Consider the following 16,354-nt stretch of genomic DNA (forward strand, 5'->3'; position numbering starts at 1 on the left):
CAGGTTTACGAATGCTTGAAATGGATTTGATCAGTCCTGGCCACAAATTGATCCACAACTCATTATTGCCCTGAGAAAAGGCATCATATTTGCCTGCACAGGTGAGAGTTAGATTTCTAGTACACAGAGGGCTTTTTCTGCCCCACTGGACAAAATATAACCAGCACACTATGGAAAAGTGTTTATTAGTTTCATCATTTCAAGGTGAAACACCTAAAATGTTATATGCTATAAAGTAGTTGCAGAGTGAAGGTGGAAGATGTGGTGTTGGTGTGGAAATTAGACTGTTTCACTGTTATGAATTAATAGCAAAATGGTTCACTTGAAGTTTGAAAGAAGAACAAAAAATATTAGATTAATACATCACAACATAAGATTAAAACCCTGCAAGGAACTGCTTGTTTAGAGAAATGAAGTAACAGGTGAATCCCCAAGAAGGCTTGAGGACTAGCCAACCTGCACACAGCTGTAAACATTTGTTTTAAATCAAGACAAGATCACTGGTTTTAATATTTATAACACAATTACAATTCCTCGTGCACAGTGCTGGTATAATCTGATTTTCACCTGTGACATCTTGCCACAGCTGAAATTAAAGCCTTGTGGTAATAATTCAAAAAACACATTTAGGCAATCATTAATGGCAAGTATGAAACTGGATGTTTATTCAAGAACCCATCTCTCTCATTTTAACTTTAATTTAAAGTGAAATTCATTTCTGCAGTAAAAGGACTTCATGTTTCCAGTGTATTAGTCATATAATACCTAATCAATTGCGGCATGCAGTCAAACTGGAAATATTTTAGCACTAAACCAAGTAAAAGATTCAGCTAAGTGTTGTTATTGACATTCCCAATCAAGGAGACAGCTGCTCTGTTGAATCCCTGGTTTAATTTTATTTTTTTTAATACGTATTAAGAATTTCAATTAGTTTTCAATGAAGGTGAATAAAATCTTTTACATGTCAGGTAGGCCTGATCACTGGTCAGCACTTCAAAGGCTTGGCAAAATTTCACCAGAATATTTGCTTGCACAACTGAGGATATAAGTGATGGTATGTCTTAAAAAGAAACGTATCTAATAAATGAACAACTGATATAAATCACGCAAATTTCTACCCACAGAAGAAAGTAATACCTTACAGAGGGGGGAAACTGCATCATGTAGAAAGAAAAACTATGTTTTTACAGCTTGTCAATACAGACAAGCCAACTAATACATACCACAGGCACCAAAAAGGCAGGAAGACATTTTTTTCTCTGCCTTAGAAGCAGAAATAACTTCCCTGTACTACCATGCTTAAGGAAAACTGACTTTCTTGTTGAAATATTCTTTTTACATTATATATTGTATGAACTACAATGCTGGTATTAATCAGAGGATAACAAAAACCTGCAAAACCATGACCCCATTAAAACCCCCTGTTCCTCAGAGAGCAAAACTGGTGGCAGAAGATGCAAGATGACTGAGAGCACCATTATTTCTCCTCACCAAGCATCTCTGCTAAGTGACAGGTTACCATACGAGATATTTTTTTCCCCTTCTCTCCACCCTTTTCTTTATCTGCATGATTACAGCATTTTATTGCATCCTCTGACAATCTGTAGGCAGGTCTCTCTTCAAAAACCTCTTTTGCAGCCTGGGAGTCTTGTCTAGTTCTATTATTTTATGAAAAGCTTTCTCAGCATAGAAGAATTTGGTCTTAGCTGCTTTCCTGCTTTCCAAATGAAAAAGCCTTAAAATCACACTGTTTTTTCCTCCTGCCTCCTAAGTTTCCCTCCACTCATCCCTCAGGTGAAATTTAAAGCAAGAGCCAAACCACCTGCAACGGGTATAATTGCACAGCTGGAAGGAAGCCACATCTGGGATTTTTCTCATCAGGTGCACAACTGTGTTAAGCCTCAGAGCAACTTGGATGTGTCACTTTAAGCTCTGTACTTTTGGTTGTGCCAGTATTTCACAGCCCTTTGTCATGCTCTGTGTGTTCCCCTCCCTGCACCCCCAGTTCTCAGTATCCCAGTAGTTTTCCTTAGGAAAAGGATCATGTTCTGGCTCAAAAGGTCGTGCTTCTTTCAGCACCTTCCAGACATCGATACACAGATGCAGTTCAGAACAACTTGCTTACCTTGGTAATGTTCCAGATAACTCTGTGGCAGTCTCTCTGAAAGACACAAAGTGAGGGAAAATTAGCTTCTGTTTAAAGAAGCTATAAAATTTTAAAGATACCTTTATACTGCTTGTGTTTTATAGGAGTGCAGACACATATACGCAGCTTTATATGCAAATATGTTGCTTGCGGATGTGGTATCCGCACGATCATATACAAAAGAATGTGAAAAACAGATGATGGAGTGTGATCTAAGGATTTCATCAGAATAAAGTTCTCAATGGTTCAATTACTCATCTTTTAGGCATAAAATTATCACCATTTCAAATGCCAGCTCTGCATGATCCTACATAGCCAAAATGTAGCACTGGGCCAATTTTCCAGTGGAAAAAATTCCCTTTTTTCAGTGCTGCAGCAAAAGCAATATATTAGACAGATTTATAACCATGTCATGCACTGAAAAAAAACCCATGTTAATGTTAAATCTTCTTACACTGGGTTTTAGGTAATACTTATTTTCCAAAGATGTGATTATTTTTTTTACTTGTTTGAATCTGTTTTGTAGGTTTGCAATTACTTTGAGGGAAACTAAGTATGAGATAGTGAAAGTGGTCTACTGTAACCGGCATGTCACATTAAAGCACAATTAAATACATTATTATTACCTATGCACACAGCCCTTAAAATACATCCCAGATCTACAACCACCACCATATGTCCTTGCTTCCCTCCCCAGCACGTTTGCTTCGACTTTCTCCAAACACCAGGAAAACAGCTGGATAGCTCCCCGTTTCTCCTTTCTTTCCCATGTATAATACTGAAAAAAAAAACCAGAAAGGAGGCATTAAGGTGGCTTATTTACTCCACTTGAGCAGAGGTCCATCTCATCGCACACTTTGCTCACCCGGTTATGAAATCCCCGTCCTATGTTTATGTTTGCTGCATGGAAGGCAGCTGGTTAGTTCATATACTATTTGTTTCAGCTGAGATCCAAATGGCAAAATTTCACATCTGTAGCTTTGAACTTGAGGTGTGGGACAATTCTCACCATAATACTCTCTTCTCCTTGTTTACAGTTGAGGAACAGAAAATCTTCCATCCACTTTTACACGCAGGGGAGGTGGTGGTGGTGGTGGTAATGGTGGTAATCTAATCTTTTTTGGGGGGTGGAGGTAATTAAGACAGGTCTCAAAATCTTCCTTGCCTTAACAATTCCTAAAACCATGGACCTAGTGATATCTAAGTATGAAACCAAGCCTACACATTTTTGTTGTGAGGGTATAAACCCTATAAATACAGTTTGAACCCCCAAGCTTATTGTCTTTATGACTCCACAGAGGAAATGAAAAAAAAGAAAAAAGGAAGATAGTTTTGAAGGCTCTTGTAGAGTTTTACCATGCTCTGAAGCCACTGTTTTTTGATGGGGCAGCTAGAGAATTATTATACTTAAACCCACAATAATTCAGAACTCCTCTTTAGTTCTGGATCCCCCATGCTTTTTAGCACTATATGAACCATGAGCAGTTACAAGGATCTTGGTCTTTTAATTATTGATTTATTATTTTTTTTTATTGAGCACCCCACAGTGACACCCAGGCTTTTTCCTTAATGGTTACACTGGCAATTGTAGACTCCATTACAGTGTCAGAGAAGATAAAATGGTCACTCTAAACATGCATGGCTTTGCATTTTCATTGAGTCTCTATCTTCAGGCTGTGCAGTTTGCCTGTCACAGAAGGTTGCCTTAAACCTCCCAGTGTTTTGCTTCAAAAGGCACAAATCAGAACCACACTCAGGGGTTGCAAAGAGGAATAAGCAAAAAATAAAAAGTTGGCTCACACCCTTTTCTTGCACACACCGTTCAGCAAGATATTTAAGCCCTCTCAGAAGAGACAGCTCCCACCCTGGCAGACTGGTACATACTCAGCAGGTGCCTGTGATGAACAAAGTCCATGATGTAAATGACATCAAAGGTGAGAGCCAGGAGCAAGAGGAAGAGAATGTAGAGATAAGAAAATGAAATTAGAGTGGAGCAATACAGACTTGGCTTCTATGGGGTAATTTGATACAGCTGTACATTTTAGATATTTTATTTTCATTAAGCTTCTGCACACTGGTATCATACCACCTCATTTTTCAAGCCCTACTCATGACTTACACGGTTCAAAGAATTAGCATGACGTTTTCTGTAACCTATTAAAGAACCAGATCACTAAATGGTTCCAACAGCCTGGAAATTTTTCCTTTCCACCACTAATCACAGGCGTCATCTCCTTTCACTGAAATGCTTTTCTGGGGAAAGAACCTGGACTAAAAAGTCAGTCCGGGTGTTGCTTTGTGTCTTCTTCTAAAAGGACTCCCTAGCCTTTAGCTACCTATTATCACTCTAATAACAGAATAGCACAAACCTTATTGCTTTAGAGTATGGGAGCATATTTTATAAAATAGCGGTTGCTCATCCAGTTTGAAGAAACAACCAGGCGAATCGCAGGGGGGTATTGCAAGAAGCAGAAGAAGCTGGGTTTAAAAGGGGATGCTAACCTGGAAACACACTGTCATCTTCTGAGCAGAGCAGTAAGTGACTGGTGCATCTAAATTTCTACAGATTTTCATTTTTGTTAAATAACCCTTTCTACAAGAGCTGCTGGCATTATGAAAACAATTATTAAATAGTCAATACGGTGGTAAAAAATCTGAATGTGATCAGAACGTTAAACAAAGACACTGCAGGCCTTTAGCATATACATTTTAAATGAAATTAATTGTGTTGCCAGTTTCACATTTGGTCAGACCGTATTCCTGTTGTAAACAATAATATGTAAGGTAAAGATTTTTGAAGTACGGATCAAGCTCAAATAAAACTCTAAAACTCACAAGTAAAAGAGAAGTCTGATTAGTTCCCAACTATCCAAAGATTTCACTCTTTCTCACCAACTCAGTAAACATTTAAACCATGTAAAAAAAATCAAGAATCCCTTTAGATTATTAAACGAAACCTATTACTTTCCTAGAAAACAAACACAATTATCCCAGCAATGTCACTGGAAATACATGGTACACGGAATGCTGAAGATGGTTAATGTCCACTGTAAGTGTCCTATAAATATCAGGAATTGAAACACTGCTCTATAAATATTTTTCATGGGAGTTTAAAAAAGAAAATCTTATGGAGCAAATTACTCACCAAGAAAACCCTTAAAGTTTACTTAAAGATAATGGGTACTCATTCTGCAGTATTTCAAGAAAGTGAAGCTAGACTTATACAACCAATTTTCAGATCCCTAGTACTCCCAAATGGCACATACAATAAATATAACTCGTAATTTACTGTATCTACAGAAAAAAAAATATTTATTTTTCTTGGATAAAAACAAGAGAACGATACAACGCAAAGGGAGAATGAATATAAGACCCCGTATTTTCACGTCCTGCCTGTAATACAAAAGGATGACCTTGAAAAAGTGAGGATGTAAACAAACGTAAATGCTTCACCAAGGCTGGTCCGAATTCCAGTGAAATCAGTGCCAATGTAAGCGGCACAAGCTAATGCACAGCAACAACACTAAGGACAGAAGAGAACAAGGCTAAAGACTCTGGAAGAGCTGTTAGGTGGAGGGTGACATTACTAAGTGCTGTTGCAGCATTTCCAGGAAGGTCACTTACAATTTCCCAGAATTTTGTGTTCAGCTGCACAGGACCGATCTGGGTCAGCATGATCCGTACATATGGAAGATGAAGGTGCTGTTGAAGCCAGGAGGGTGCTGGGTGGGAAGTCTGCACCCCAAAATGCTACCCTGTCACATGTGATCTTCCAAAAAAATCAGATTGCAGGTTTACAAATTTTGCACTAGACCTGTGAGGAGTTTTGACCTAGTGAAGAAACCCTTCTTCCTCCAGAAAGGACTGTGTAGCTACCCTCAAAGCCCAGAAAGCCAGTGTGGGCGAACCAAGAACCACACACACATTTTGTCATTTCTCCCTATAGGCTGAGAAATCCTTCCTGTAGGCTTGGAGTAGGATGTGTACCAAAGCTGAAATGTATAAATATTTTAGTCCAAACCTTATAGTGAAGTGGAAGTGGGAAGATCTGCAATAAAAATCAGCAAACAGACTTTACTGCCTATTAGTTTTGTTTAAAGAAAGTTGTTCAGGAAAACTCTTCAGAATATTTGGGAAGTGTTGTGTTTGTATTAAATGTTTTGTTCATAGAGAAATCATATGGTCCTCTTCTCTCAGATGCTGACTGGCAGCTGTTGTTACCCCCCTACATGCAGGTAGCTCTGAGGTTTAACTGCAACACATTAGTCCGGTTTAATACTCTGCATCGTGCTTCTGCAGAGATGTAAACTGAGGCACAAGAGATGGCAGGGGTTTAAAGGGCAACTGAAGTAATTTTGTGTATATTCTGCTCGATGCATGCCAGGAAACTTAGCAAGTACTGAGTTCAAACCATGCGAGTCAAGACTATGCTTAGAAACATTTTTTTCTTCTGCAGGATCATGACCCTCAGTGATTTAGAAAGCCTTAAGTCTCCATCGAAAACAATTTTTGTTGTGAATATGAAAGCATATGGATTCAAACTAAGCAATCTGTCGGGGTGCTGGGGGAGATGCAAAAAGAAAGGCAGTAACACATTCCTGCAAGCGTGTCACCATTCTTCCTTTTCCCATCTCACACTTTGGGGAGAGGATAAAGCCTGCCTACAGCACAGGAGGCACATGAGGATAAGGACATAAGGATAAGGGCAGAGCTGAAGAAGGGATCTGTATGGTGTGCTATTAAGAAAGCAGCACAAATGCAAGCAGAAAACCCCCAAGATGCAGGATATGGGAATCTTCCAACTTGTGAAGAGAAGCATCCAAACCCTGAGGTCATGGTTGTAGGCAGCAGAGCTGGCAGTTGTTTCAGCCAGAAGGGTTAGAAGGTCCTGTCTTCTCCAGGACAAGTGACCATGATCCCTTTGATTCCCCAGGACACGTAGCAGCAGTTAGTTCTACTACTCACCCTCATTTTCCATAAAGCGCAAAAAAATCCTAAAGGTTAAGCTAATATAAAGCTGATATTTCTGGTTTGGGTGAAATGTTCAGTCCTTTACTAAACAGAGTCCTATACACCTGGCACAAGCATTAATCACACTGAAAGGGATATATTTGTGAACAGAAATAAGTACAGGTTGAAGAGAAATAAGGTATTTGAGAGGATCACTTGGATATGTATTTTTCCAGGGATACCCACTATGGGCAAACTGGATATGCCAAGTGGGCTGGTAAGATGTGTTAACAAATTGCAATAATGTTAATAACTAGGAAGTTCTACCTAACACTGCATAACCATGAAGCTTTTCTTTTGTTTTGCCCCACAGGCAAATCTGGCTTGCCAAAACAAACACCACATCTGATGCTTTCAACCACTCTTTCCTGGCTCTGCCTACATGTAGGCAGGGAGCGGACACTGTACCACCAACTCTTTACACTACGCTCAGCAACACAAGAAAAACAGGGTAGAGAGGGGTCCAAAACATACATAGCACTGAACTACAGCCTCTCAGCTACAGCGTGATGACTTCTCTGACCACCAACTCAAAAGGGATACATCCCATTAATTTCAATGGCTTTTAACCAGACCATCAATGAACAGCTTTTTAAGTTGTAGGGGTCCGTGCTTGTGCTCATGCTCACCGCTGTTGTGTAGACACGCATCAGTGATGTGGCAAGAGAAAAGGCGGCTATGAATTATCAGTATAAAGCAGAACTAAATAAAAGTTTACAAAGAGAAAATAAGGGTTTCCCACTTAATGCAAGGGAGAACAGCTGAAGAGAAAAATTAAATTAGCTTTTAAAAGAAAGTTGTATCAGGAGCAATATAATTACTTGTTTGGAATTTCACCAAGACTTGGGAGTCAATGCCTCTACTCTTGCAGAAAAGTGCCATGGGATTTTTAATGACCACGAACGGTCAGGACATTGATTTCACATTTCAGCTGAAAAATGGCACCTCCAAAGACACATTGTTGTCTCTGCTCTACCTAAAATCACATGGGGGACTATCTCTGAATTGACCTGGAAGAATTAATAATGCGTATTGAAATACCGTTGTGAGGCACAAGATATTTTACCGGTCTTAAATTGGATACTTTCTCAGCTTTGTTAGAGTGCAGCAAAATAAACAAGCTACGTTTGGATAAAATACGGGATTTCAATTTTGGATTCAGTGTGCTATGACTAATTTGATGGATTCCACAGAAGGTTTTGTTTCCTCTATATCACATGCTTTTAGCATATCTTTTTCCTATAATTGTTCCCTATGACCAGTAGAGATCAAAATGTTAGAAAACAATTTCATCTTTTAAAAAAATAAAGATATTAAAAACAAACAAAGGTTTCAAACTGATACTTTTATAAGTGTTTTCTTTCATGCAGTAAGCAGCAAATACATTGCCTTTTATACTTCACAGAGCTTAGCTACCTAACAAGGCTCATATATTTGCAGCAGAAATATGGCATGAACAGTTTCTGAATGTGCTATTTAAGTACAAGCTAAATACTCTTTTTTTAGGAAGTGATGTAACTAGTTCATATGTAAAAATCTATTTCTATACAAGCTGACATTCTGCAAGATTAGCTGACTGAGATAAAGGACATGAGCAAACATGCTTGTTGTTTTCTCCCATGATTATTTTTAAAAGCTGCATTTTCCACTATTCTAAATTTGCTACTTCTGAATTTTTCATTCCTCCTTAGGTAAGGAGGAAAGAAATCTCCGTGTATTCAGCAAGCAAAAGAGTGTAAGTCCAGTGTACATCCACCATACAAATAATACCCCAAATAAAACATGCCTTCGTCATTGTGGCTATTTCATACATTTCATAAAAATTTAAGTTTCGATTTAACAAGTCCCCCGGTACCTCAGCATCTTTGAAGACAGCAATATTATAAAACTTAAAGCATAATTCAGGCCAGATCCTCACTCCTTGCTATTTACCTACAAATCCCAGCTAAGATCTTATCCTCTTGTCTAAGTACCCACCAAGGACGTCAGATGAAAGCTCCTCTCTCTTACATCTTCTGCTCTGGTATTAAAGCGCAAGATAAAAATGAATAGGTGGAAGACACACAGCAGTGTGTCCATTTTATAGATTGGTAACGGGGGCACAGATAGAATGCAATTTAGCCAGGGTCATCAGGGAGAAATGCCAGGGCATAGAGAAGAAATGAAGAAAGATCTCACTTTGGTGCTTTGCTCCAAGGTCAGAGCCTGCCATCATGGATGTGCAGATATGGCTGTTGCAGCACAGCGACTGCCGTTGCCGTGTGTTTTCTCAGGAAAGTGCTGCATTTTGAAAGTTAACGACTCAGAAACCAAGAAAGGAAGCGCCACGGGTACAGAATTTGGCTCTCTGGGGCACAGCAATCAGCAGGAAGAACGTGTGGGAGAATCCACCACAGTACCAATTCCTGCATCCTCACCCTGTTAGTACAAGGAGAGAAAAGAAGTGATGAACAGGCTCCTGCCTCAGGGAGCTGTGTGAGCTCAGTGGGAGGAAAATACCCTCTGTCTCTCTCCAAAATGAGAAGAAAGATCATCCAAAAGAGAGCAGACATTCCTCCCCATGTGCTCATTAAACTTGCTGCATCCTCCCTGCATAGAAAATTTTGCACATTCGGTATTTGACGGACCTGCAGCTCATGCTACCATTTCCATTGGCTGCAGTGTTACACGTTACCACCATCTCTTCCTCAAAGGAAGGAGAGGGTACAAAGGAAAGGACGGGAATCACGCCTGAAGTCTCAGCAGTAATTTGAGGTCAAACTCAGTTGTACAAATATAGAACTAAAGAATAACTCTGGGCCACGTGTTAATTCCACAGAAGAATCATGCAATTATAGAATGGTTTGGGTTGGAAGGGACCTTAAAGACCATCTAATTCCAACCCCCCTTCCATGGACAGGGACACCTTCCACCAGCCCAGGTTGCTCCAAGCCCCGTCCAGCCTGGCCTTGAGCACTGCCAGGGATGGGGAACCCACAGCTGCTCTGGGCAGCCTCTGCCAGCGCCTCACCGCCCTCATGGTAAAGAGTTTCTTCCCAGTATCTCATCTAAATCTAACCCCTACCTTACCCCTCATCCTATCACTACACTCCCTGACAAAGAGTTTCTCCCCATCTTTTCTGTAGGCCCCCTTTAAGTAGTGGAAGATCCTATAAGTTCTCCCTGGAGCCTTCTCTTCTCCAAGCTAAACAACTCCAAGAAATCATATAATCACAAGGATGCATAAGATATATGAAGACACACATAAAAATTATTCAAGTACTATAGATGGTGATTGCCTAGATTCTTTCCTTAGTTTCTAGGAAACAGTACAGGGCTGTAGTAAGTATCTTTTGATACTTAAGACTTTGTCATATTTGTGTAGGGTGCGGGGAGCAGTTATATGTACCATCCACACAAGCGCCTTTTGTGATGTAACAGCTGTTGGTTGGGTCAAATGCTGACATCTTCAGGGATGAATACCAGAAAGATAAATCCACCCTAACGACTGCTTTCCACTGAATGCCCACACTTTGCTCTCCCCCTGCTCCCTCCAATTTCACATGCTAACAGTTCACAACTTTGGTATTCCATGGTGTTGAATGTTTTCACTAATATACACAGATGTGAATCTGAATCCACTCAAAAAATTTGGAGGCTTTATTTAAACTTTTTTCAGAGAGATTCTCCACCAAAAAATGCCATGCTTGGAAATGGCTTCTCATCCTGGTCTCACAATACAGATCAGAACAACTTGGATACTTCAGCTGTTATGTATTCAAACACTTACTCATTTTCTTACCCAATGCAGACTGGCAGAAACAGGAATCTCTGAAGTTTTGTGAAGCTGGGGAACTTCTGAAACAATGCGAGATGTTAAAATATAGGCAACTTATAAGACCTAACATTAGTTAGGAAGGGGATGGCCTTGCTTGCTTAATTCAATATGCAAACAACTCGTTTTTCTACAGGAACTGCATTTGCAGCTACCAGGGAAAACACCAAAAACAAAACCAAACCAAACACAAAAAAGCCCACAACCCCTGCCCTCAAACATCCCCTCCCCCCCCCCCCAGATTTCCAGGCTTTGAGGTCTTCCTACTTCCAGTTTTGAAAGCTGTGAAGTCTTACAGTATTTTTCACTCAGAAGGCAGCAAATACCAGAAATCTCACAAGGTCAGGTCTTGCTGAACTGCTGTGCAGTACAGGAGGGATACTGGGCATGGCCACATGCTGTACCACAGGCACATGCAGACTCCTCTGTCTACACTCCCAGCTATAGAAACAGAAAACAGCTTTAATAAATGCTGCAGCTACTTTAACCCAGCTCTGAGGCAGCGTTCAATGACTTTGGAAAAGCCTGCTTTTCTTTATGAGAGGTTTCATTGGATGGTTACAGGAACTTCCGAAAACATCCCTACCTAGAACACTGGTGTTGCCAGCATCTCCTTCAGACATTCACCCATATTGTCTTTTAATCTACCTGCTGAAACAGACACTGCCTTTCTCTCTACTGGTTCATCAAGGCTAAAGTTACTGCTTAGCTCCCTTTGTGCCCTGACAACTTCTTGTGATCCAACACAATAAAATGATGATGTCAGGTTGAAATATGGGATGGGAGAGGAAAAAAGACAGAAAGGACCCTATAAGCAAGCCTGCTGGCCAGCAGCCTGTGTCCTGTTAGCTGCAGTTCAAAACAGTCCTTATACTATTTGCATAAATACTGCAGTATCTTCTGGAGTATCTCAGCGCAAACCACAACAGATGTTGGATGCTATTATTTCTTCATTCTTGCTCATTTGTTGTTCATCTGTTATTTTTTGCCTTTTTTTTCCCGTCCTGCTACCTGTCCATCCACAAATCAGAAGTGTTTAAAAAAATACAGTCAAGCTCTTTTCTTACTGGTTCCTTTACCACTGCCCTAAATTAACGGGACAGGGGAAAAGGGAGATTAAGATCTAATTCACTGTCTTATTTCTGACCTTAAAAGGATGAGATTAATTTATTTTTGACAGTCCTAAGCAGAGAGAATAAATCTGCTGAGCTGGCCACCTCAGGAAGTTGAAGTACACAAGTACCACCATTCTCTAATGAGTTCATTAATGTTATGGAACAATATATTGATGGTGTTGTGAAATTATATAAAGCATTTTAAGGTGTGAGTTACCAGTCATACAAATCTACAGGCAAGTCCTTTTCTCCCCAACCACATCCAAACCAAAAGATGTTAAGATAGTTCTTTAATGGCAAAAACTATTAGGCTGCAATATATAGCAGGTACATCCATTAATCATCAGACCATTTATGTTCTGTAATTCTACCACAGTTAAATAACATGGACTGCTAAGTACCTGAATCGGCTATTAGCAAGCATTCCTGCTCATTAAAACTCACTTATTTAGACTTTAGCAATAGTAAATGTAACCAGCCCTGGAGGAGTGTCACAGTGCTTGGAAATGGCACATTAAGCTTCATTTACCCAGCTACACTCACAGGCAGAGGGGGAAGGGAAAAATACAGTGACAGGTCCATAACGAAGCTCAGAAGCTTTTTGAAGCTGCATTAAGAAAATGACAAATCTTACAAAGAGAGCCATAAAGCTTCCTCAAGTACAACAGTTCTGCAAGGAACTATTTATCATAGTTTGTTGAAAAGACTCCTACGTTTGATACTATTGGACTGTGAGAGCTGATTATTAAATATAATTACAGAAGTAGCACAGACATAATAGTTTATTGCAGAGCATAAGCAACACTGTATTAACAAAGAGGAGTGGGGAACATGTTCAGCATTTGGAATCATATCATTAGCTTTTCTGGGAACACATACACAAATGTATACACATTTAATTCCACATTATCTTCTACTAACCAGAATTATTTCTGATCAGGGTCAATGCATCCATCTATACTTAGAGTGAGAAAACAGTAGCCAAAGTGGATTGCTATTTGGGTTTCAGCTTTTATTCCTTTTCTACTTAACACAGATTTACTAAAAAACACCCACAGCCTGCTGTCAAGAAATACTGCTAACATTTGGTTATTAGCAGCCCTGTAATAGATACATTTTTGCTATGGTGCTGCCATTTGAAGGAAACACTTTATTTAGAATATTCCAGTTATTAGGAGATTCTCCATGCAATAAACCCTTTGAAACAGCAAGTGTTGATTTCTTACTGCTACCTAAAGAATGAGTATAACGTCTATTACACCTACATCTTCGCGTGCTTGCTTGTGTATCTAGCCATGCATTTTACCTTTTCTTTGTGCTGTGAGTAATTTCACCCAATTTCTCAGTGCTGCTTCTCACTCAGAAATCTGCCACTCACTTATGCATCATTATCCTCCTTGGTGAAACTCCTTTTTTAAAAGCACATGGCTCTTTCATAAAGCCATCTCTACTGCTTTGGGGTAGGCATACACACTTCTCCCAAACTACAAAACCAAACAAACTTAGAAGTACAGCTCCTTACAACTGGAGCTATAGCTTGTGCCTGCAAGCAGGGCAAAAAACCAACCCTAAACCAGCAGTCTGAAAGATCCCTTCTGGTCCACAAAGTTCAGGCTGAATCAACTCTGCTGCTGGTCTAAGACTGCAACATTTTGCAAAACTATGTTTTGGAAGGAAGGCATTTGGTGACAGATGGATTGTATTTATTTTTGGGTAAAAGGAACAGCTTAAAACAGGTTGGGAACATTGGAGAGGATCCTGGCACATCAAGAGAAAAACTGAATGCATGTGAAGTACTCAAGTGAGGCAAAAATTACCATCACAAGAACATGTACACATTCATCAATAATATGGTGCACACTGACCCTCACTCTTTCAGCACTGGTCTGTTTTGCAGCAGGAAATACAACCAGTTGTCTTGAAGGCTCAACCGCCTCCTTTAAGCATCTGCATTCCCCCTTTAGTTCACAGCTTAATGTTTCATAGGCAAAATTGCGCTCAAAAACAGGAGCTGCATGCACACAGCTGAGAAAAAAAGGCTGTAAATCAGGTGCAAAGAGAAGAAATCAGAGTCTACCTTCAGGCATTCACATCCACAGATTTTGTTCAAAGCAGCATTTTCACATGGGCTAAAGACTCATGGGCTACATTTTCGAGGGGTTTGAATCTCAAAAACCTATGGATAGATTGCTAACAAAGACTTTCAACCATGCTGCAAAATCCTTGGGAGCTCAGTGCTGATTCTACTGAGATGCTTAAAAAAAATCCCACTAACCATCTATCTGCATCGGTAGATACACAAGGGCATTTGAGAAAATCTCTCCCGGTCACATCACATCATTGGCATACAAGAAAAACAAGTTTTCCTTTTGAAGGTTTTTGACTCATTTGGAACAGACAAATCACTGCAGCAGCACTTTCCAAGTGACAATTATCTTGCCACAATAGCCATAAAAATAAAATAAAAGCAACACGGATGGAATCTAAAGTAGATCAACTAAATTATACATAACTATATTCATAAAACTACACCTCTGCTCAAAGTTGCTCTGCACACTACACATATGCCAGGATCTCTTAATCTGCTGCTGATGTGCTACATACTGTCGTCGTGTGCAATTACAGTTAGCTATAATTAAGAACAATTGCAGCTTTTATTTCTCCACTTGTTCTTTAAAAAGCACAGCTGTAATAAAACTTTTTTCCCTTCCATTTTTATTTTTTTTTTTAACTAAGGTGAATATAATTATACATGCCTATAACATCTCCAGTAATTAGTTTGACTCAAGTTTCTTCTGGAATGATTTTCATTTTAACTGTCAGATCTGCCATCTATAGTCAATAGAATACATTGTAAAAAAAATCCATCATTAACCTTTTTTCACCCCATAAATCTGCAAAAGAACTTGAAGAAATAGAAGAATTAATTGCTCAAACATTTAAAGGCCAAATTCAACCAACACCCCTTCCCCAACAATACGTTCTTAATCATACTGAAACGTTGTTGTTATTATTATTATTATATTTGTTGTTATTATTAGTTGCTGTTGTTATACTATCTAACTATAACAATAATAAATTAAAGCTGGATATAAAAGGTATTTGGCATCTCTCTATATTTTATAGGCTACTTTCCAGCCCTATTCTCATAAAAGAATCTCTCTACTGTATCTTTGTTTAGAATCTACATGTGATTACTAACCATGCAGACTGCAGGGAAAAGTAATTAAATTTAATAGAAGCCACCCTCATTCTTGAAGCTGCCCTCAATTTAAACCATAGAAGGAGAGTAATTAAATTTAATGTGTGCCACAGCTTTTAAATGAAGATATGGCATGTAAAATTCTCTCACTCTGTAATGCATCTTTTCTGAGCACTGCAAAATAGGTGTTGTGATGCAAAAAGATAGTGAAGTACAACCACCAAGTCGTGTTCAGTTTTCTTTTTCTACTAGCTATCTGTTCCAAGAGGTGAGGCCTTTGTATCTACTAAGAACAGCATAATCTAAATCATGGAGTAGGATCACTGAAAGGTTTCCTCATCCATCATTTGCACACATTATCTGCTTTGATTAAGTTCAGAGGAAGCTCTTGCAGTAAGGTCCATCTTTTACATGTTTTTAACAGGTGTAACAGGTTTCTGACGACAGCCACAAGTCTCTATAGCACAGACTGTTCGCCAAGAAGAGCCTCCCCCGAAGTAGCTGAACTAGAAGCAGGGAATGATGAAATGCATTTCAAAACACAGCCTCAGATCGCCCATGTATGTCTTCAGTCTTCTTTAAGTAACCAGAAGAAAAAAGTCAAGGCTTAGTTATTTTCCCAAGCAATAGTCTTAATGCTTTTACGCAGAAATACAAATTATAAACCAGGGCTAATGAAAATATTTCACTCTTGCAAAGATGAACTTAATGAATGAGGAGCTCTGAGACATTTCAGAGAAGCATTTCCCTTTCCCAGCTTTGTAGGCTGTCTCGGTATTTATAAATAAACATTTCCTTGCAGAGAATCACAGAAGTTTCATCAGCTGGATTAAAATAAATGGGGAATCTGGAGGCTTGATTTACTTTGTAAAAGGGAAGGTGACTGCCACTGTTTGTTCAGCAGGTTAGACAGAGGTACTAAACTCACAATTGGTTCACAGAACTGCTCACAACCTCCTTCCAAGCAGCCTCCCCTCCTGAACACAGATTTTCACCTACTGTTGAGGCTGAACAAAACTTTTACAGTGAAATGGAGACCAGACTTGAAAAGACAAAACCTGGAACAG

The 16,354-nt window shown here is 39.4% G+C and overlaps 1 protein-coding gene across 2 annotated transcripts in view; it reads right to left on the bottom strand.

The window, feature by feature from the left end:
• CELF2 (CUGBP Elav-like family member 2) overlaps positions 1-16,354 on the bottom strand; it is a 379,621-nt gene that overhangs the window by 309,713 nt on the left and 53,554 nt on the right. For both annotated transcript variants that reach the window (XM_037388905.1, XM_037388902.1), the window contains exon 2: positions 2,126-2,161. In XM_037388905.1, the coding sequence (XP_037244802.1) occupies positions 2,126-2,161 (36 nt within the window). The remainder of the gene's footprint in view (positions 1-2,125; positions 2,162-16,354) is intronic.

This window comes from Falco rusticolus, chromosome 5, assembly GCF_015220075.1.
Source record: "Falco rusticolus isolate bFalRus1 chromosome 5, bFalRus1.pri, whole genome shotgun sequence".
NCBI classification, from domain to species: Eukaryota; Metazoa; Chordata; class Aves; order Falconiformes; family Falconidae; genus Falco; species Falco rusticolus.